Here is a 20,859-nt window from a genome sequence, read left to right as displayed (position 1 = left end):
CTTTGTCTTAGGGGATAGTTTTTTTTTCTCTAAGGAAAAATGTTAATGATTATTCAAAAGTTATTTATATTACAATTCCTTTATTTTTACAGAGACAGTTTTTATATCCCTGTGTTTCTAATTTGGATGATACTCAGAGATATTCAAGGTATTTTCTTGATGGTTTCAGGGAAAATCTGAAACCATCTTCTAAGTTATCTAACATTTAAATTTTATATTTGCAAAATATCAGTGAATATATCACAAAAACTCACATGTTTATTTCATGGTGCCTTTATATATCATTGAGTGGCTATGCCTAGTTTTTGTGTGTAGAATGAAAGCAGGTGTAGAGAGAGCTGAAGTTTTAACATTGCTCAAAAGCTGAGCTTTATGTGAGATATTCGTTTAGGAAGCCAGATTGCTAGTATTGGCCTTTAAAATAGGCTAGGGGCGCCTGGGTGGCTCAGTCAGTTAAGTATCCAAACCTCGGCTCAGGTCATAATCTCAAGGTTCATGGGTTTGAGTTCCGTGTCGGACTCTGCTGTTAGCATGGAGCCCACTTTGGATCCTTTGTCAAATGCCTCCTCTGCGTATGCACTCTCTTTCTCTGTCTCTCAAAATTAAACATTTAAGAGTAGGCTAACAATAGTAGGACGGATTTGAGAATTGCTTGATCAGGAAAGGATATAAAGTATTGTCATCATAAGCTTATACAGAGTGTTCTTTTATTAAAGTTAGTTTTGAGGGGTGCCTGGGTAGCTCAGTCGGTTAAGTGTCCCAACTCTTGATATTGGTTCAGGTCATGATCTCAGTTTTGTGAATTCGAGCCCCACATCTGGCTCTGCTCTGACCCTACGGAGCCTGCTTGGGATTCCCTCCTTCCCTCTGCCCCACCCCTGCTCACACTCTCTCTGTCTTCCTCAAATAAACTTAAAAAAAAAAAATAATAAAAAAAATAAAAATAAAAACTTTTCAAAAAATTTAGTTTTGAGACTGGTTTGAAATTACTTTTTCATTGGTTCATGTACAATTTCCTTATACATCCAATTAATAAACATTTATTTTGCAACTACTTGCTAGATACTGTATTAACTTCTTACAGGCCTTTAAAGCTTTTATTCTAGCAAATGATATCAGCACTGCATTGTTCTCAAAAATAATAAATCAACGTAATAGAAAATTCTTTTACAGCCATCTATATCTATATTGACTTTAAAACTCAGAACTGGGGCGCCTGGGTGGCTCAGTTGGCTAAGCGTCTGACTTCAGCTCAGGTCATGATCTCACAGTTCGTGAGTTCAAGCCCCGCGTCAGGCTCTGTGCTGACAGGTCAGAGCCTGGAGCCTGCTTCAGATATTCATTCTCTCTCTCTGTCTCTCTCTCTCTCTCTCTCTCTCTCTCTCTCTGCGCCCCTCCCCTGATCATTCTCTGTCTCTCTCAAAAATAAACATTTAAAAAAATAAATAAAACTCAGCACTGTCACTTTTAGTATAGTTTTTTTGTGTAAGTACTGAATTATTCCAAAGGTGATTATAGGTGGCTATTTTTGAACGAAAAAATACTATCGTTTTAGTACAGTGTACCCATCTTCCTTTTAGAGATTTAAAAGAGATTCATTATTGAATCCCATCATTAAGGAATGCTGACTGGTACAATTGGAGCAGCACCTGAAACTTCTTACCACTGCATGCCTCTCCTAGGTGCCCAAATACCACTTTTTATGAGAAAGGGAAGGGTGCAAATAATAGTACTATGTTAAGTTACCTGAGTCCCCATATCCAGTTGCAGAACGAATTGCTGGAGCAAATCCTGCTGCTACCAAGATAGGAAGGTTATTTTTCCTAATGTTTCATGATGTACAAATGCCATTTTTTCCTCCTCATTTGGTAGGAAAAAGTGAGGTTTTAGGAGGGGGAGTACTCCAAAGTCCAATTTCAGTAGAATGTAAAATTAAATTTCATTAAATATTGCTTTAATGCCTTCAAGGATAAATGCCTTGTAATACTGTAGTATGATCAGTAATCTGCATAACCTTTAGTCTTCTCACAGATTTTAGAAAGGTTTATATTTATAAATAAATGGATGAAGCTGATCACATACTTTTATTTTTATAGTTTATGTTGTCTTTCAACAGTTACTATGAATTAATACTCCTTTAAAGATTGGAGTTGTGATATGTATATAAATGTATTGTTAAGCTAATAAATCTGTTTATTCAGATTGGAAAGTTCTTTGAATAAGGATAATCATTGATCATTTTGACCTTACCTGGCTTCTCTCTTGGCTCCTGTGAGTAAATATATTAAGAACTCTATCATCCCTTTTATCTTGTGTAAGGAAAGTATTGGTGGCATAAAATATCTGTCATACATATTTTTAAATTTTCACAAAAGAATCCTGATTATTTATAGTATAAGTTAAAGGTGTAATAATAATTTATCGTTCTTTTAACTCTTTTTTTTTTTTAAAGGTGATGGATGTGGACATACTGTACTAGGCCCTGAAAGTGGGACCCTCATGTCCATAAACTACCCACAGACCTATCCCAACAGCACCGTTTGTGAATGGGAGATCCGTGTAAAGATGGGAGAGAGAGTGCGCATCAAATTTGGTGACTTTGACATTGAAGATTCTGATTCTTGTCATTTTAATTACTTGAGAATTTATAATGGCATTGGAGTTAGCAGAACTGAAATAGGTAGGAATTTTTCTTGTAAATGTACATCACTGCCCTGAGTTTTAAAGCTAAAGCAATGTTTGATACTTGACATTGAATAACTAGGTTGTATAGGATGATATGTAAGAAATTATTTGTGTGGACCATGTGTGGAAATCTCAATTTGAATCTTTTGGGAAGAGAAGATTCTTGTCTGTTTATTTACTCTCCAAATAAGCTTGTTGGTACTTTTGCAACAGGATGCCACTGTACTGCTTCCAAGAAGGAGGACATTAATTATCTCATTTTTTTGTTTTGTTTTTTTCCTGATCACTTTATTTGCAATTAAAGAATACAGGTATAATTCACACATAATTCACACTTAGGAGGCAGTATATCATGGTGATTAAAGCATGGGTTTTGGATCCAAACTGCCTGGTATTAAACTCTCTCTCTGCTGTTGGCATATGTGTGACTTTGGGTGAGTTACCTGACCTGTTTTTTCATTTGTAAAATAGAGAATGAATTAGTAACATGTAAAGTGCTAAGAAGAGTACCTAACACATAATATATGCTTAGTAAATATTAGCTACTATAGTTGTTATTCTTAGCTAAAATCAGTGGTTTTCAATGATGCCTGCATATTAGAGTCACCTGGAAAGACTTTAAATAATACTGTATACCTGGTCCCCATCCTGGACCAGTTGAATCAGAATTGATTGGGTGGGACCCACGCCCCTGTATTTTAAAAGCTTCCCAGGAGAATCTACTGTGTCGTTAAGGTAAGAACCTTTGGCTTTTAGAGATCAGTCCCTTTGTTTTAGGAAAGGCAGAAAAAAATCTAAGACTCTTTGGGTGAGCTAACATCATAAAGAAATCTTGAATTCTTTCTGAGTTAATTTGGAAACATTGATTGGTACAAATGTATAAAATGTGTTTTAGAAGTGTAATTGGAGCCCAGTATCTTTAAGTGTGATGTTCATCCTCTCGCCTCCTCCCCATCTCTGGTCTAATCCTTCATGTCTTCTCTATTTTTTGGCCTCTTACCAGTGGGAGCGAGGCCTGGTGCTTTTTTTTTTTTTTCTTTTCTTTTTTTTTTTTTTTTTTTTTTGGTAGGGTCGTTCTTTATTATTTTCTCTCTTTTTTCCTTTTTTTTTTTTTTTAAGTTTATTTACTTATTTTAAGAGAGAGCATGCGAGCAGAGGGAGGAGCAGAGAAAGAATCCCAAGTAATTAATCTCCACACTGACAGTGCAGAGTCTGATGCAGGACTCGAACTCACAAACTGTGAGATATGACCTGAGCCAAAACCTAGACTCAGATGCTTAACTGAGTCACCTAGGTGCCCCTTCTTTATTTTTTCTAAGTATGATCTGTTTCGGATTTTATCTTTAAGTAATTCAGTTTTGGTAAGTTGTTTGCCTGGTAAATTACCCAGTTCACCTGGGTCTTCAAATTCATTTGCAGTGATGTCTGCAAAATAGAATCCTGTGGCTTTTTTTCTAATGGTTATTTCAGTGGTTTTGTCAATGGTTATTTTCTTCATGACATTTTTTGTTTTCTTTATTTGCACTCTTTTTTTTTTTCCCATGTCAGCTAGTGGTTTGCCTATTTTGTTTCTTCAAAAAATGGAATTTGATTTATTAACTGTATTTAGATCTGTTCTTTTTTTCTCTCCCTTATTAATCTTTGTTTCTAGTCCCATTATTTCATTTTCTTCATTATACTCGTTTTGAGCTTATTTTGCCATTTGTTTCTTACCTTTTAGAAAAGAATTTTAATTGATTTACATTCTTTCATTTTTATTGATAAGTATGTCTAAAGCTGTGGGGTTTAATTTGATATGCCACAGGTTGATTTATAATGTTATCAATACTTTTTTGGAATTCTGTAATTTGTTTTGTATTTCCCTTTTACCCACTAACTGTTTACTACTGGGTAAATAATACGTAAGTAGATTTATTTCCTGTTGGAAGTACCTTTCTTTGCTGCTGTTAATAATTTTTATTTTTCCTGCATTGTGGTCATAAATATTTCTGAGTGTGGTTGGAAGGGATATCACTATTTCATGGAGCTTGCTAATATTTTCTGCATAACCTAATATACAACCTTTATTATGAATGTCCCGTGTATGCTTGAGAAGGTTTATTCGCTAATAGCAAGATGCAAAGTTTGATATACATTCAGAAGATTTGTCTTATTTATTGTTTAGATTTTTTTTAACTTTTTTTAATGTTTATTTATTTTTGAGAGAGAGAGAGACATAGCACAAGCAGGGGAGGGGCAGAGAGAGAGGGAGACACAGAATCTGAAGGAGGCTTCAGGCTCTGAGCTGTCATCTCAGAGCCTGACGCGGGGCTCGAACTCACAAATCGTGAAATCATGAGCTGAAGTCAGACACTTAACCGACTAAGCCACCCACACGCCCCTCTGTTTAGATTTTCTACACATATCTTTATTTTTACCTACTTGATTGGTATGTCTCTTTTTTCCTGTTTTTCCTTGGGATTTTGCTTTTACGGGAGTTGCAGTGTTGCATAAATATTCTTGATTATAATATCTTTATTTTAAATTGTGACCTCCAGCATTAGACGTTTCCTTTGTCATGTCTAATAATACTTTTAGTTTGAATTCTTTGTCTCTCAATATCTGCATATCCTCCTTCTTGTCTCTTACTGTTTTCATTTGCCTGGTATACCTGCTTTGCTATTTTTAGCCTTTCTATATCGTTTTGTATGTGTTTCTTGTATGTAGCACATTTTTCGCGGTTTAAGTTGTGAAGTAAATTGAAAAAAAATTTTTTTTGATAGCTGAGTTAAGCCCATTTGCACTTACTTATAAAATTGGAATGTTTTATCTCAAGTTTATCTTATTTTAAGCTATAATTATATGTATTTGTTGTGCTTATTTCTTTTGTTTTTTGTTTTTGTTTTTTTTTTTTTGGTTTGAGAGAGAGAGAGTGAAAGTGGGGGAGCGAAACAGAGGAGCGTGGGGCGGGGGGGGGGGAGAGGGAGAGAGAATGAGTCTTAGGCAGGCTCCATGCTTAGCTCAGAGCCTGACATGGGGCTTGATCCCATGACCCTGGGATCATGACCTGAGCTGAAATTAAGAGTCAGACACTTCAACTGACTGAGTCACCCAGGCACACCTTGTTCGTATTTCTTTACATTGTTTTCTTTCCTTTTTATTTTAAAACTGCTTTTGGAGTTTAATAAGTTTTATAATTTTGTTCTAAGTGTTATCTTTCAATTTATACTATCTATTTTTTAAAAAAAAATTTTTAATGTTTATTTATTTTTGAGACAGAGAGAGACAGTATGAATGGGGCGGGTCAGAGAGAGGGAGACACAGAATCTGAAGCAGGCTCCAGGCTCTGAGCTGTCAGCACAGAGCCCGACGTGGGGCTTGAGCTCACAGACTGTGAGATCATGATCTGAGCTGAAGTCGGATGCTTAACCGGCTGAGCCACCCAGGTGTCGCTGATTTGTCTTTTTTTGATGGTGTTCTTTAACTCCCACCAATTGTCTGTGCTACCTACTACATAACATTCAATGAACTATTCTACCTCCTCTTTTCCTCTCTTCTTTTCCCTACTTTTACTCTGTTAGAACATAAATTCATAACATGCAGCCTACATCATATAACCTCTTATTCTTCAACCCCTCTCTAACTTTTCTGGATCTGTTTTGTTTTAATTTTTTAAGGTTTATTTATTTATTTTGAGAGAGAGTGCAAGTTGGGGAGGGGCAGGGAGAGGCTGAGAGGGAGAGAGACAGAATTGCAAGCAGGCTCCACACCGTCAATATGAAGCCCAATGTGGGGCTCAAAGTCATGAACTTCAAGATCATGACCTGACCTCAAATCAGACATTTACCTAACTGAGCGACCCAGGCGCCTCTCTAGTTCTGTATTTAAAAATAACAAATGGGGGCGCCTGGGTGGCTCAGTCGGTTGAGCATCCGGCTTCCGCTCAGGTCATGATCTCACAGTCTGTGAGCTCGAGCCCCGTGTCGGGCTCTGTGCTGACAGCTCAGAGCCTGGAGCCTGTTTCAGATTCTGTGTCCCCCCCCTCTCTGCCCCTCCCCTGCTCATGCTCTGTCTCTGTCTCAGAAATAAATAAACATTAAAAAAATTTTTTTTAAATAAATAAAAAAAAATAACAAATGTTCATTTTCAGCCTTTTGCGCAAGTTCTCCCAGTCATACTGTGAATGGGTAAAATTCATCTTAGACTAGATTGATTCTTGAAGCAGAACTTATGGGTGCAGAATTTCTTGCATGTTTAAAATTGCCTTTTAGGGGCATCTGGGTGGCTCAGTTAAGCCTCCAGCTTCGGCTCAGGTCATGGTCTCATGATTCGTGGGTTCAAGCTCCGTGTCACGCTCTGTGCTGACAGCTCAGAGTCTGGAGCCTGCTTTGGATTCTGTGTCTCTGTCTCTCTCTGCCCCTCCCCTGCTCGTGCTCTGTCTCTCTCTCTCTCTGTCTCTCTGTCTCTCTCTCTCAAAAATAAACATTTAAAAAAAACTGCTTATTTTTAAATTTGTATTACATGAAGACTTGAGGATCAATTTGATTTTATGTAAATATGTCCTTGATTCACATGTTCTTTCTTTGAGTTTATTGATTTATTTTTAAATACTCTTCTGGAGTGCCTCAGTAGCTCAGACAAGTGTCCAACTCTTGATTTTGGCTCAAGTCATGATCTGGGATTGAGCCCTGCGTCGGGCTCCCTATGGACAGCACAGAGCCTGCTCTCTGTCAAAAATAAATAAGTAAACATTTAAAAAAATTAAAAAAATAAATACTCTTCCATTATTCCCTGACTTTTTGTATTGATTTTTGAGAAGTTTATTTACCTTTAAAGTCTTAATAGTGTTACAAGGATATGTGTTGAAGGTGATCATTGTGGGCTGGTTTTCATTGATATCCAGTGACCTCTTTCAATATATAGATACAGATCTTTCACTTCGGGAAAGTTTTGTGGGATGATACTTTTAATATTCTGTTCCATTGTCTTGTGGATCTTTTTTTGATTTTAAGTATAAGAAAATTAGATCTTCCTTGTCCTTTCAGCCACATTCTCACCAGTCCTTTTAGTTTTTTATTTCCTTTTCATTCTATTTTTATTCTTTTTTTCAATATTCATTATCATGTTTTTATTAGAATCCATTATTCCTTGTGCACTTTGTACATAAATATGGTCTTTACTTTTTATGTAATTTTGTCATTTCTTTGTTTTGTGAGACCAGCTCTTAGTTCTTTCAGATTTTGTCCATCTCTGTTTTTAGTTTTTGATTTTCTGTTTCAAGTGGTTTTATCATATCTCCAATTGTTTGAGGACATAACATTAATTTGGAGTGTTCAGTTTCCTTCTGCTTTACCATTGTTTTTTAGTGGGAGGAGGTTTCCATAAACTGAATTGTTGGGATTCTCGTATTTTGTTTGTATACTATATATTTTTTAAAGTAGATAAAGGCTGTAGCTAGGTATTTGTGTGGACAAGGGTGGTAGTTTGCAGTGCTTTGTTTACTTTATAGTTTGTGATAGGTTCATGATAGGCCTCTTCTGCCAGTGTAGTAGGTACTTTCTTTTTTTAGAAAAGAGGTTGAGGTGGAGGAGGAGTTGTGTTCTTTTCTTTCTTTCTTTCTTTCTTTCTTTCTTTCATCTTGCAGGATTCTAAATTTTTCCCTCTTGCTTTGCTTTTTCTCTCCTTTACAATGTATGTTCCAAAGAATTCCTCTCTATTGCTTTTAACCTACTTCTCCCCTGAAGTGTTTCCCTTCCAAAATTGCACTACTGAGGATTTCTGCGCTCTTAAGTTCCTTCCCTGAAGTCAGTATTCTCATTTACCAGTGGATTGTTTTTCCCAGTATTTTCTGGCTGTGCATGGGATACCTTGATCATCTTTGTCTTCCCCAATGGGTCTTTCCTTGACTTCTACCACTTAGGTTATTCTTAGACTCCCTGAAATCTGTTGCTATGCTTTACTGGTCTGTGACCCTTTGAGTTTCTTCCTCCTTATTTTAAAGTTGTCTTTGTAAAAAATAATTATTTTATGTCAAAATAAAGTGATAAGTACTCTTTCATTTGAAAGCAGTAAAAGTATTACAATACAGTCATCATTGCTAACATTTTCCATTTAGAGCAGTTTTCCGTAAGCAGGAATTGAAGAAATGGTGGGTAATCTTAACGAGTGTAGGTATCTTGAATGATACATGTAAGAGCCACACAGTTTTATGTGAGATAAAGTCCTAGCCTATGAAAACAAGTTGTCAGGAAGGCAAAAGGCATCTCATATCTGTTCATCATGAAAATACATGGATTCCTGTGGATAGTTTTCATGAGAAGGCTCAGTGGAAATTTAATCTGGATTTGTCCCTAATGCCAAGGTGTATCATATGAGGTTGTTTGTAGCATTGCAAAGTACAGAAGCCATACACAATTCAAAATACCATAGTGAATCTTTGTACCCTGGAATGGTCAAACTAGCTTAGTGACCTAGAAGAGAAAAAAAAAATACACTTTGTCTGTATAAATGATGTTATCACTTCAAAATGTTTCCTCTAATGTTTGAGGCATGTCAATGAAGAATTGACAACTGTCTCGTTTTTTGGCAGGATTCAACTGGATAAAACTTAAGCTACTGTGCAGTCCTACCCAAGAATTCCTATTTGTGGGCCTTTACAGGAAATACTATAAAAAGCCTTTGACATCTCCTAAGTGGTGACAAATTTATTTTTCTATAAAAGCTTTGAAAGAAATTTCATGGTATGCTATGTATGTCTCAACTGTGATGCTTTGACGACACATCTGGTTTTTACTGAAGTCTGTACGTTGTTGTGACTCATCATTTTTATATTAATTATTGAGTCACTATATTTATAGGAGCTTTTATTAATAAAATAGAAACAGATTAATGATTTTCTCTTCTGTCCAGAGGTTTGATTGCTTTCCAGAAGATAAGTCTTACCCTCAAAGTGTAAGTTTCCTAAGAGAGAAGGAAAACCTACTAAGAAAAATTTCATGGGGAAGATTGGTATTCCTTTGTAAATATTTTGGTCCACATGAATGCTATAAAATTTTCCATCGAGGCCCTTTGGTTACCATCATAGATAGTTATAAAAAGTTATGTGCTCCTGCCATTCTTTTTTTTAAAAAAAAATTTTTTTTTAAACGTTTATTTATTTTTGAGACAGAGAGAGACAGAGAGAGCATGAACAGGGGAGGGTCAGAGAGAGAGGGAGACACAGAATCCGAAACAGGCTCCAGGCTCTGAGCCATCAGCCCAGAGCCCGACACGGGGCTCGAACTCACATACCGTGAGATCGTGACCTGAGCCAAAGTCGGACGCCCAACCGACTGAGCCACCCAGGCGCCCCTGCTCCTGCCATTCTTTAAGAGGTTATTAGTAGAGGCACCTGTACTTAAAGAAATGCAAATTTTTAAAACTCAATATATTCCCTCCTTGAATTTTTAATTAGTAAAAAATATATAAAAATTTATGTTCACATGGATATAGTGAAATTGGTACTTTTTTTAATGTTGCAATCTCTTAGTAGTTATAGCTCACTCGGCTAGCAGTCTTGAAATACATATTAAGAATCCTTCTTAAGGAAATATTTCAAAAACTAAAGAAGACGTCTGTTCCAACATTTTTCACTATATAGAAATTGGAAGCCATCTAAATTTCTAACGATTAGGAGATTAAGTTATATCGACCATATAACCAGTTCTCATCTATCACGGACTGTTTGCTATGAGCATTTTCTTACCCATCTTTTGGTGAATGTGAGTGTCCAGTTCGACATCTAGAAGAAGAGTTGCTGGTTCACTGGATATGCATGTGTTCAGCTTTAGTAGATATTGCCAAATGCATTTGTGGTTGTGGTGGTTTAGACACACCAGTTGTGTATGAGAATTCCAGTTACTTATCTCTCCTTTTGCCATTTTAACCATTCTTGTGTGTGTGTGTGTGTGTGTGTGTGCTGATACCACATTGTAGCTTTGCTTTGCATGTCCCTGATGGCTAATCATATTATTCTCTTTTCATGTGTTTATTAGCCATTTGACTATCTTTTCTGAAAAGTGTTGAAATATTTTATGCATTTTTTTTCTGTTGGGTGATCATTTTCTTATTTGTAGTAGTTCTTTCTATATACTGGCATGAGTTCTTTGGGGTATGTGTATTAATTTTTTTTTTGAATGTTTATCCATTTACGTTTTTTTTTAGTTTTTTAATGTTTTATTTATTTTTGAGAGAGAGACAGAGAGACAGAGCATGAGCAGGGGAGGGGTAAAGAGAGAGGGAGGCACAGAGTCCGAAGCAGGCTCCAGGCTCCGAGCTGTCAGCACAGAGCCTGACTCAGGGCTCGAACTCACAAATGTGAGATCATGACCTGAGCCGAAGTCGGTTGCTCAACTGACTGAGCCACCCAGGCACCCCATATCCATTTACTTTTGAGGGAGAGAGAGAAAGGGAGACAGAGAATCCCAGGCAGGCTCTTCACTGCCAGCTCAGAGTCCAACATGAAGCCCAAACCAACAAACTATAAAACCATGACCCAAGCCAAAACCAAGAGTCAGACACCCAACTGACTGAGCCACTGAGGCACCCCGTATGTACAAAATATATATTCTTCTGGGGTGCTTCGGTGGCTCAGTTGATTAAGCATCTCACTCTGGATTTCAGCTCAGGTCGTGATCTCACAGTTCATAAGATCAAACCCATGTGGGGCTCTGTGCTGACAGTGCAGAGCCAACTTGGGATTCTCTCTCTCCCTCTCTCTGCTCCTCCCCCCTCATGTTCTCCTCTCTCTCTCTCTCTCTCTGTCTATCTCTCTCTCAGAAATAAGTAAACTTTAAAATGTGTGTGTGTGTATGTATATATATGTGTGTGTATATATATGTATACATATGTGTGTATATATACACATATATGTTCCCTTTTTCTATGGCCTTTCTTTTTATCTCCCTATTGGTATCTTTTGGTAGACTTTAATTTTAACCATTTTAATGTTCAGTTATTAATTTTTTAAATTTATAGTTGCCATTTTTTGTGTTCTCTTTTAAAATCCTTGCCCCTCATAGCTCATGAAGTTGTTCCCAACATTTTCCTCTAAAAAAAGCTTTATTGTTTTCCTTTCTACATGTATTATCTTCAATCCGTCCATAATTGATTTTTGTACATGGCATGGGAAGTAGGAGTAAAAGTGTCAAGGTACATTTTCCCATGTGGACTTTATTTTTATCTTATTTAAAAAACTTTTTTAAAAGTTTGTTTATTTTGAGAGAGAGTGCAGGGGAGGGGTGGTGGAGAGAATCCCAGGCAGGCTCCACACTGTCAGTGTGGGGCTTGAACTTGAACCGTGAGATCATAACCTGAGCCAAGATCAAGAGTCAGACACTTAACTGGCTGAGCCACCCAGGAGCCCCTGGACTTTATTTTTAAATGTACAAATACTGGGTCTGTCATTTATTCATGAAAAAGTAACACTGAAATTACCATCTTCTCCTGAAATCAAAATCCACAATGATTTTTTTGATATACAAAAATACCCTCTTATTTTATACCTTTTTTTAGAGAGGGCAGGAGAGAAGGGGGAGAGGGAGAGAGAGAGAGAGAGAGAGAGAGAGAGAGAGAGAAAATCTCAAGCAGGCTCCACACTCAGCATGGAGCCCAACATGGGGCTTGATCTCATGAGTGTGAGATCATGACCTGAGCCAAAATCAAGAGTCAGGACGCTTAACCGACTGAGCCACCCAGGTGCCCTGAAAAATACACTTTTATTTTATTATTTTTTAAAATTAATTTATTTACAGAGAGAGAGAGAGAATGAACATGAATGGGGAGGGGCAGAGAGAGAGGATCCCAAGCCGGCTCTTTGCTGGTCAGTGGAGCCCAATGCAGGGCTCGAACTCACAAACCATGAGATCATGACCTAAGCTGAAATCAAGAGTCAGATACTTAACAGACTGAACCACCCAGGTGCCCCATCTGAAAAATATACTTTTAAGGTAGTCACCACTGTCTTTTAGAAGTAAAGGCAAATCCATTATTGGTGCTACTGCTATTGCTTTTAAAAATGGTAAATATTTGTTACTTGTTCTTTTAAATATATGCTAAAAAAATGTACTCAATATTGTTTAAAAGGAAATTAGATCTGTACTTTCCCATGATTATCTTCTCCATGTAAGTCTTTGTTGAAACAGTTAAAGGTAATGCTAAGTCCAGCCAAAAGCAACTTATTGTTAGTCACCATATAATCGAAATCATTATGGGAAGACAGTCATTTAAAAGAAGAACATGACTCAAAGCAATCTACACATTTAATGCAATTCTATCAAAATACTGCTGACATTTTTCACAGAGCTAGAACAAACAATCCTAAAATGTATATGGAACCACAAAAGACGCCAAAACAATCCTGAAAAAGAAAAGCAAAGCTGGAGGCATCCTGATTCTGGACTTGAAACTGTATTACAGGCTGTAGTCATTAAGACACTATGGGACTGACACAAAAACAGACACTATATCAATGGAACAGAATAGAAAACCCAGAAATGGATCCACAACTATATGGTAAACTCATCTTCAATAAAGCAGGAAAGAATACCGCATGGAAAGAAGACTGTCTCTTCAACAAATGGTGCTGAGAAAACTGGACATCTTCTGCAACATGCAGAACAATGAAATTGGACCACTGTCTTACACCATAGACAAAAATTCAAAATGGATGAAAGACCTAAATTTGAGACAGGGAATACTATCAAAATCCTAGAGGAGAGCACAGGCAGCAACCTGTTTGACCTAGGCTGGAGTAACTTGTTACTAGACACATCTCCTGAGGCAAGGGAAACAAAAGCAAAAGTGAACTATTGGGACCTCAAGATAAAAAGCTTCTGCATAGAGAAGGAAACAATCAAAACTAAAAGGCAACTGATGGAATGGGAAATGATATTTGCAAATGACATATAAGATAAAGGGTTAGTATTCAAAATCTATAAAGAACTTCTCAAACTCACCACCCTAAAAACAACTGATCTAGTTAAGAAAGGGTGAGAAGACATGAATAGACATTTTTCTAAAGAAGACATCCAGATGGCCAACAGACAGGTGAAAAGATGCTCAATGTCACTCATCATTAGGGAAATACAAATCGACCACGATGAGATACCACCTCATACCTGTCAGAATGGCTAAAATTAACAACATAAGAACAGATGTTGGTGAGAATGCGGAGAAAGGGGAACCCTTTTGTACTTTTGGTGGGAATGCAAACTGGTGCAGCCACTCTTGAACACAGTATGGAAGTTCCTCAAAAAGTTAAAAATAGAACTACCGTATGACCCAGCAATTGCACTACTAGGTATTTACCCAAAGGATACAAAAATACAAGTTCAAAAGGGTACATGCACCCCAGTGTTCATAGTGGCGTTATCAGCAATAGCCACACTGGGGAAAGAACCAAAGGGTCCATCGACTGATGAATGGATAAAAAAGATGTGCTATTGTATATACAACGAGTTATTATTCAGCCATCAAAAAGAATAAAATCTTGCCATTTGCAATGGCATGGATGGAGCTAGGAGCTAGAGCTAAGCAAAATAAGAGATAAATATATGGTTTCATTCATATATGGAACTTAAAACAGATGAACATATAAGGGGGGGGAGAAAAAAGGGAAACAAACCATAAGAGGCTCCCAAAGATGGAGATCAGTGGCACCTGGGTGACTCAGTTGTGCGTCCAGCTTCATCTCAGGTCATGATCTCAGTGTTCATGAGTTCAAACCCTGCATCGGGCTCACTGCTGTCAGCACGGCCTCCTCTGGATCCTCTGTCCCGTCCCCCCGCCACACACACACATGCACACGAGCGCTCTCTCGCGCGCGCGCGCTCTCTCTCTCTCTCTCAAAAACATTTAAACAGAACAGAGGGTTGATGGAAGGAGGTGGGTGGGGGATGGGCTAAATGGGTGATGGTTATTGAGAAGGGCACTCGTTATAATGAGCACTGGGTGTTGTAGGTAAGTGATGAGTCACTGAATTCTGTTCCTGAAACCAATATTGCACTGTATGTTAACTAACTAGAAATTAAATAAAAATTTTAAAAAGGTGGGGGGAAGAAGAATATGTGAAATCACTCTGTCAGATGGCTAATTTTACACCTCCATCTCACTCTGGCCCACCAAGCACAAGGCAGTGATCCTTATTGGTGGACGTTACTTACTGATAGCATCTTTTCTAAACATTTTCTGGGTATTAAAATGCCCTCTTATGCGTTTTAGGGGCTTCAACTGTGCATTTGCCCTGTTCTGCTACACTGAGCTTTCCAAGGGCAACAGTGTGCCAGTCTAGTTTCATCACTGATTTCCTAGTGCATACCTCTCTCAGTGCCTGGATATTCGGAGGGTCAGTTCATTGATGAATTACTTTGAAAGTTCCACATTTGGAATTGTTTTTGTGATTAGAAGTGCTTCTGGACATAAGCACTAAAATCACATGCCTAAATCAGTTTGTAAATTAGGAGTGATATTCTCTAAGCAAACTCCATTTCCATCTATTCCATCTATTGGAGGTGGACAGATTTGATGTGCTTTTGCTCTAACAAGTAACTCCCACCCTCTATCTTCTCTAAGTTGCAAGTTTGTAAGGAGAGTGTTGTTCTGTGACAGACCTCTTGGGTAAGTTAAATGATCTTCCGTTTAGTCGAGAACATAAATAGGATTTCTTAAGTTTTATGGCAGTAATAATAGCACCTCTAATCTATTTCACATCAGAGGGATTGCTTCCCTCTTTTGAATATAGAATATTTTCATTTAACAACTTCCAGAGTTTATTGCTGTTCACTGTCTACCAAAAGTATAGTTAATACAGACTTTGAAAGACATCTGATAACCTTAAGACCTCTAAGCTCTATGCAAGAGGATGCAAACTCATTGCCAACAGGGGATGGAGTGAGTGTAGTAACAGCATTGCGCTGATAAATGCTAACTGAGCTTCGGGACTGGGGACTTATGGAGTGGTGGGGACTGTAACAAACCAATGTATGACTTTCTCTCTTTAAAGGGGACAGCCATTACTTAGGTACAGTCATTTGGAGAACTGGCCCGGGTGTCTTTTATTTATTTTATTTTTATTTATTTTTATTTTTTGAGAGAAGCCAGAAATTCAGAATTTATGTGAAGTTTAAAGATTTTTTAAATTGTTTTTAATGTTTATTATTTATTTTTGAGAGAGAGACAGAGCATGAGTGGGGAGGGGCAGAGAGAGAGGGAGACACAATCTGAAGCAGACTCCAGGCTCTGCGCTGTCAGCGCAAACCCAATTCAGGGCTTGAATGCACAAACTGTGAGGTCATGACCTGAGCCAAAGTTGGATGCTTAACCAGCTGAGCCAGCCAGGTGCCCCGAAGTTTAAAGATTTTTAAATCTTGGCAGCTAATCATTATTGAAATAGCGTAAACCCCAAATTGTATAGGTCAAGAGGACCTGAGTCATGGGTAGATTCCAACCTCTGCACTTTATTTCTCTTGGATTTGATCATCCAAAGGCAAGGTATCCTTACTATACAAGCATCCCTCAGAGGTATGGTGGGTTCAGTTTCATATCCCGGCAGTAAAGCGGGTATTGGAATAAAGCAAGTCAAATGAATTTTTTGGTTTCCCCATGCATATAAAAGTTACATTTATACTATACTATAGTAAGCGTGCAGTAGCACAAGATATGTGCTATACATAACTTACATATACATAACTTAAAAATACTTGATTGTTGAGGCATCTGGGTGGCTCAGTTGGTTAAGCGTCCAACTCTTGATTTCAGCTCAGGTCATTATCACATGGTTGTGAGATCAAGCTCCGTGTCAGGTCAGCATGGAACGCAGAGCCTGCTTAGGATTCTCTTATCTCTCTCTCTCTGTCTAAAAATAAATAAACTTAAAAAATACTTTCTCAAAAAAAAATACTTGATTGCTAAAAATTGCTAACCATCACCTGCACTTTCAATCTTTTCAGTCAATCTTTTTGTTGGTGGAGGATCTGGTGTCAATGTTGATGGCTGTTGACTGATCAGAGTGGTGGTTGCTGAAGGCTGGGGTGACTGTGGCAGTTTCTTTAAGACCGCAATGAACTTTGCAGCATCGGTTGACTCTTCCTTTCAGAAAAGATTACTCTATAGCATGTGATGCTGTTTGATAGCATTTTACCCGCAGTAGAACTCATTTCAAAGTTGGGGTCCATCTTCTCAAACCCTGCCACTGCCTTGTCAACTAAGTTTATATACTGTTCTAAATCCTTTGTTCTGTTCTAAATCATTTCAGCCATCTTTATGGCATCTTCACCAGGAGTGGTTTCCATCTCCAGCAACCACTCTCTTTGCTCATCCATAAGAAGCAGCTACTCATACATTCAGATTTTATCATGAGATTGCAGCATTTCAGTTACATCTTCAGGTTCCACTTCTAATTCTCTTGCTATTTCCACCACATCTGCAGCTACTTCCTTCATGGAAGTCTTGAACCCTTCACAGTCATCCATGAGGGTTGGAATCAACTTCTTCCAAACCCATTAAGGTTGATAATTTAACCATATCCCATGAATCATGAATGTTCTTAATGGTATCTGGAATGCTATATCTTTTCCAGGAGGTTTTCAGTTTACTTTGCCCAGATCTGTCAGAGGAATCGCTATCCATGGCACCTGTAGCCTAATGAAATGTATTTCTTAAATAATAAGACTTGAAAATCAAAATCACTTCTTCATCCATGGGCTGCAGAAGCAATATTATGTTAGCAAGCATGAAAACAACATTAATTTCATTGTATATCTCCATCAGGGCTGTTGAATGACCAGGTACATTGTCAACGAGCAGTCCTATTTTGAAAGCAGCCTTTTTTTCTGATCAGTAGGTCTTAACAGTGGTCTTAAAATACTTAGCAAACCATGTTTCATACAGATGTGCTATCATCCAAGCTTTGTTGCTCCATTTCTAGAGCACAGGCAGAATAGATTTAGCATAATTCTTAAGGGTTCTAGGATTTTTGAAATGATAAATGGACATTGGCTTCAAATTAAAGTCCCCAGCTGCCATAGCCCCTAATAGGAGAGTCAGCATGTTCTTTGAAGCTTTGAAGCCAGGCATTGACTTCTCTCTAGCTATGAAAGTCCTAGATGGCATCTTCTTCCAATAGGGAACTGTTTGTCTACACCAAAAATGTGTTGTTCAGTGTAGCCACCTTCATGAATTATCTTAGCTAGATCTTCTGGATGATTTGCTGCAGCTTTTTCAGCATTTGCTGCTTCACCTTGCACTTTTATGTCCTAGAGATTGGTTTCTTAAATCTTACAAATCCATTGCTGCTAGCTTCCAGCTTTTCTTCTGCAGCCTTCTCACCTCTCTCAGCCTTCACAGATTTAGGGCCTTGCTCTGGATTAGTGTCTGCTTAAGGGGATGCTGTGGCTGGCTTGATCTTTTCTTTAGAAGACTAAAACTTTCTTCACATCAGCAGTAGGACTGTTCCATTTTCTTATTCATGTGTTCACTGGAGAAGCACTTTTAGTTTCATTCAAGAATTTTTCCTTTGCTTTCACAGTTTGGCTATTTGGCATAAGAGGCCTAGTTTTCAGGCTGTTTCAGCTCTTGACATGCATTTCTTACTAAGCTCAATGATTTCTAGCTTTTGATTTAAAGTGAGAGACGTGCGACTTTTTCACCTGAATGTTTAGAGGCCACTGAAGGGTTATTAATTGGACTAATTTCAATAGTGTTGGGTCTCACGGTAAAGGGAGGCCTAAGAAGAGGAAGAGAGATGGGAATGACTGTTTGGAGGAGCAGTCAGAACACACACATCGATTAAGTCTGCCAGTCCTACGGGTTTCATGGCACCCCAAACAGTCATGACAGTAACATCAAATCACAGGCCGCAGATTACCATAACAACTCTAATGATAATGAAAAAGCATGAAATATTGTAAGAATTACTAAAATGTGACACAGAGACACAAAGTGAGCAAATGTTTGTTGGAAAAATGGTGCCGACAGACTTGCTAGATGCAGGATTGTCACATACCTTCAGCCTGTAAGAAAAAAGGCACAATCTGCAAAGCACAATAAGGCAAAGTGCAATAAAATGAAGTATGCTTGTACACCAAAGTAGATTTCTGGTTAGATTAGTTTTGTGTTGTTTTGTAATGTTACCACAAACCTAGCAGCTTAAAATAGCATAATTGATTATCTCAGTTTCTGTAGATCAGAAGTCTGGGTTTGGCATGACTGGATTCCCTGTTCAGGGTCTTGCCTGGTTGAAATCAAGGTAATCATCTAGGGATGTGGTTCCTTTCTGAAGCTGGAGGTTCTCTTCAAGCTCTTTGCTTGTTGGCATAATTCACTTGTAGTTGTAAAACTGGGGTCCCATTTTCTTGCTCCCTATTGCCCAGGGACTGTTTTCAGTTCCAAAGACCACCTGTAGTGTTCAGCACATAGATGTTCTTTTTCTTTTAGGCCAGCAGGCATTTCTAATTTCCAGTTAATGGACTAACCAGAGGAAACACTTTGCTTTTAAAGGGCCTAACTGATTAGGTCAGGCAAACCCAGGAAAATCTCCCTCTTACCATATATGTAATATACAGATAGTTAAAAAAAATTTTTAAAGGCAGGAATCCGGTTAAGAGAATACTCTAGAAGCATAGGAATGTCACATACCAGAGGAATTTTTTTTTCAAGTTTATTTATTTATTTTGACAGAGAGAGAGGAGGGGGCAGGGGGTGAGAGAATCCCAAGCAGGCCCCACACTGTCAGCACAGAGCCTGGTGTGGGGCTTGATCTCACAAACCTGCGCTGAAATTGAGTCGGATGCTTAACTGATTGAGCCACCGAGGTGCCCCAGTAATCGTTTTAAATATGGAAATAAGTTATACTTAACAAATCTGTGTGCCATTATCTAAAGTATGGAAAAATTGGAAACCTGAGTTTCCATGGTAAAGGAAATAGTTACATTTACTACTGCTTATGCACTTAGAATTGGTTCTTGCCCCACCACATTTTCCTGAGGCCCTTAAGTCCATTTCCTTTGGAGCATAGTTGGGAGTCCTTAGCCACTTTCTCTGCTGAGGCTTCCTTGTATCATACTGAGACTCAAGTTTCCTATGCATCCAAACCGTCTCCACACAGATGACCCACTTACATCTTGCATGTCCTCCCCTTGAGTTACATCCCTTCTCCCAAAAGGCAAGAGATACTTTTCTTTTTCAGCTGAGTCTGGATAAATAATTCTCACAATTCCTTCTGTTTTCAAAAGGTCATATTGGGGGCGCCTAAGTGGCTCAGTCAGTTAAGCATCCAACTTTGGCTCAGGTCATGATCTCACGGTTCGTGAGTTTGAGCCCCACGTCATGCTCTGTGCTGACAGCTCAGAGCCTGGAACCTGCTTTGGATTCTGTGTCTCCCTCTCTCTGCTCTTCCCCACCTCATGCGTGTGTGCGCGCTCTCTCTCAAAAATGTAAAAAAAAAAAAAAAAAAAAAAAGTCACATTGTTCCTTCTTCCAGATTTATCACCATCTCTTCATGACAGCTTACCCTGGGATAACTTCAGAACACTGGCTATGTTGTTTGTAATTTTTCCTGTTATGAATAATGCTGCTATGAACTATCATTTACAAGTTTTTGTGTGGACATAGGTTTGCATTTCTCTTGGGTATATACCTAGAAGTATAATCTCTAGATCACATGCTGACACCATGTTTAACCGTTTGAAGATCGGCCAGACTGTTTTCCAAAGCAACTGCACTATTTACTAGCAGCGTATTAGGGTTCCATTTTTTTTCTAGATCCTTATCAACTTATTTTTCTTTGAATTGTGGGTATGAAGTAGTATCTCATTGGGATTTGATTTGCATTTCGTTGACTGCTAATGATGTGGTGTGTGTTGCACATTCTGTAAGTTTGAAAAAATGTGTCATCTCTGTCCATTGTGGTATCAACAAGAGAGTATTTGCACTGCCCTAAAAGTCCTCTGTGCTCTACCTATTCATCCTGCTTCCTCCAACACCTGACAACCACTGATCTTTTTATTGTCTCCATGGTTTTGTCTTTCCAGAAGGTGACAAAATTGGAATCAAACAATATGTAGTCTTTTCAGATTGCCTTCTTTCACTTAGTAATGTGCATTTAAGTTTCCTTTATGTCTATTCGTGGCTTGATCATTCCTTTTTAGTATTGAATAATAT

At 38.1% G+C, this 20,859-nt stretch overlaps 1 protein-coding gene across 4 annotated transcripts in view; it reads left to right on the top strand.

Moving 5' to 3' along the window:
* DCBLD2 (discoidin, CUB and LCCL domain containing 2) overlaps positions 1 to 20,859 on the top strand; it is a 91,118-nt gene that overhangs the window by 15,711 nt on the left and 54,548 nt on the right. For 3 of the 4 annotated variants that reach the window (XM_060640172.3, XM_060640171.3, XM_060640170.3), the window contains exon 2: positions 2,453 to 2,680. The exons of the other annotated variant lie outside the window; for it this stretch is intronic. In XM_060640172.3, the coding sequence (XP_060496155.3) occupies positions 2,453 to 2,680 (228 nt within the window). The remainder of the gene's footprint in view (positions 1 to 2,452; positions 2,681 to 20,859) is intronic. 4 annotated transcript variants of the gene reach the window in all.

This window comes from Panthera onca, chromosome C2 (assembly GCF_046562875.1).
Source record: "Panthera onca isolate mPanOnc1 chromosome C2, mPanOnc1 haplotype 2, whole genome shotgun sequence".
In the NCBI taxonomy this organism is placed as follows: Eukaryota; Metazoa; Chordata; class Mammalia; order Carnivora; family Felidae; genus Panthera; species Panthera onca.
The sequence above is the reverse complement of the archived record's forward strand: the minus strand, read 5'-3'. Positions and strand labels throughout refer to the sequence as shown.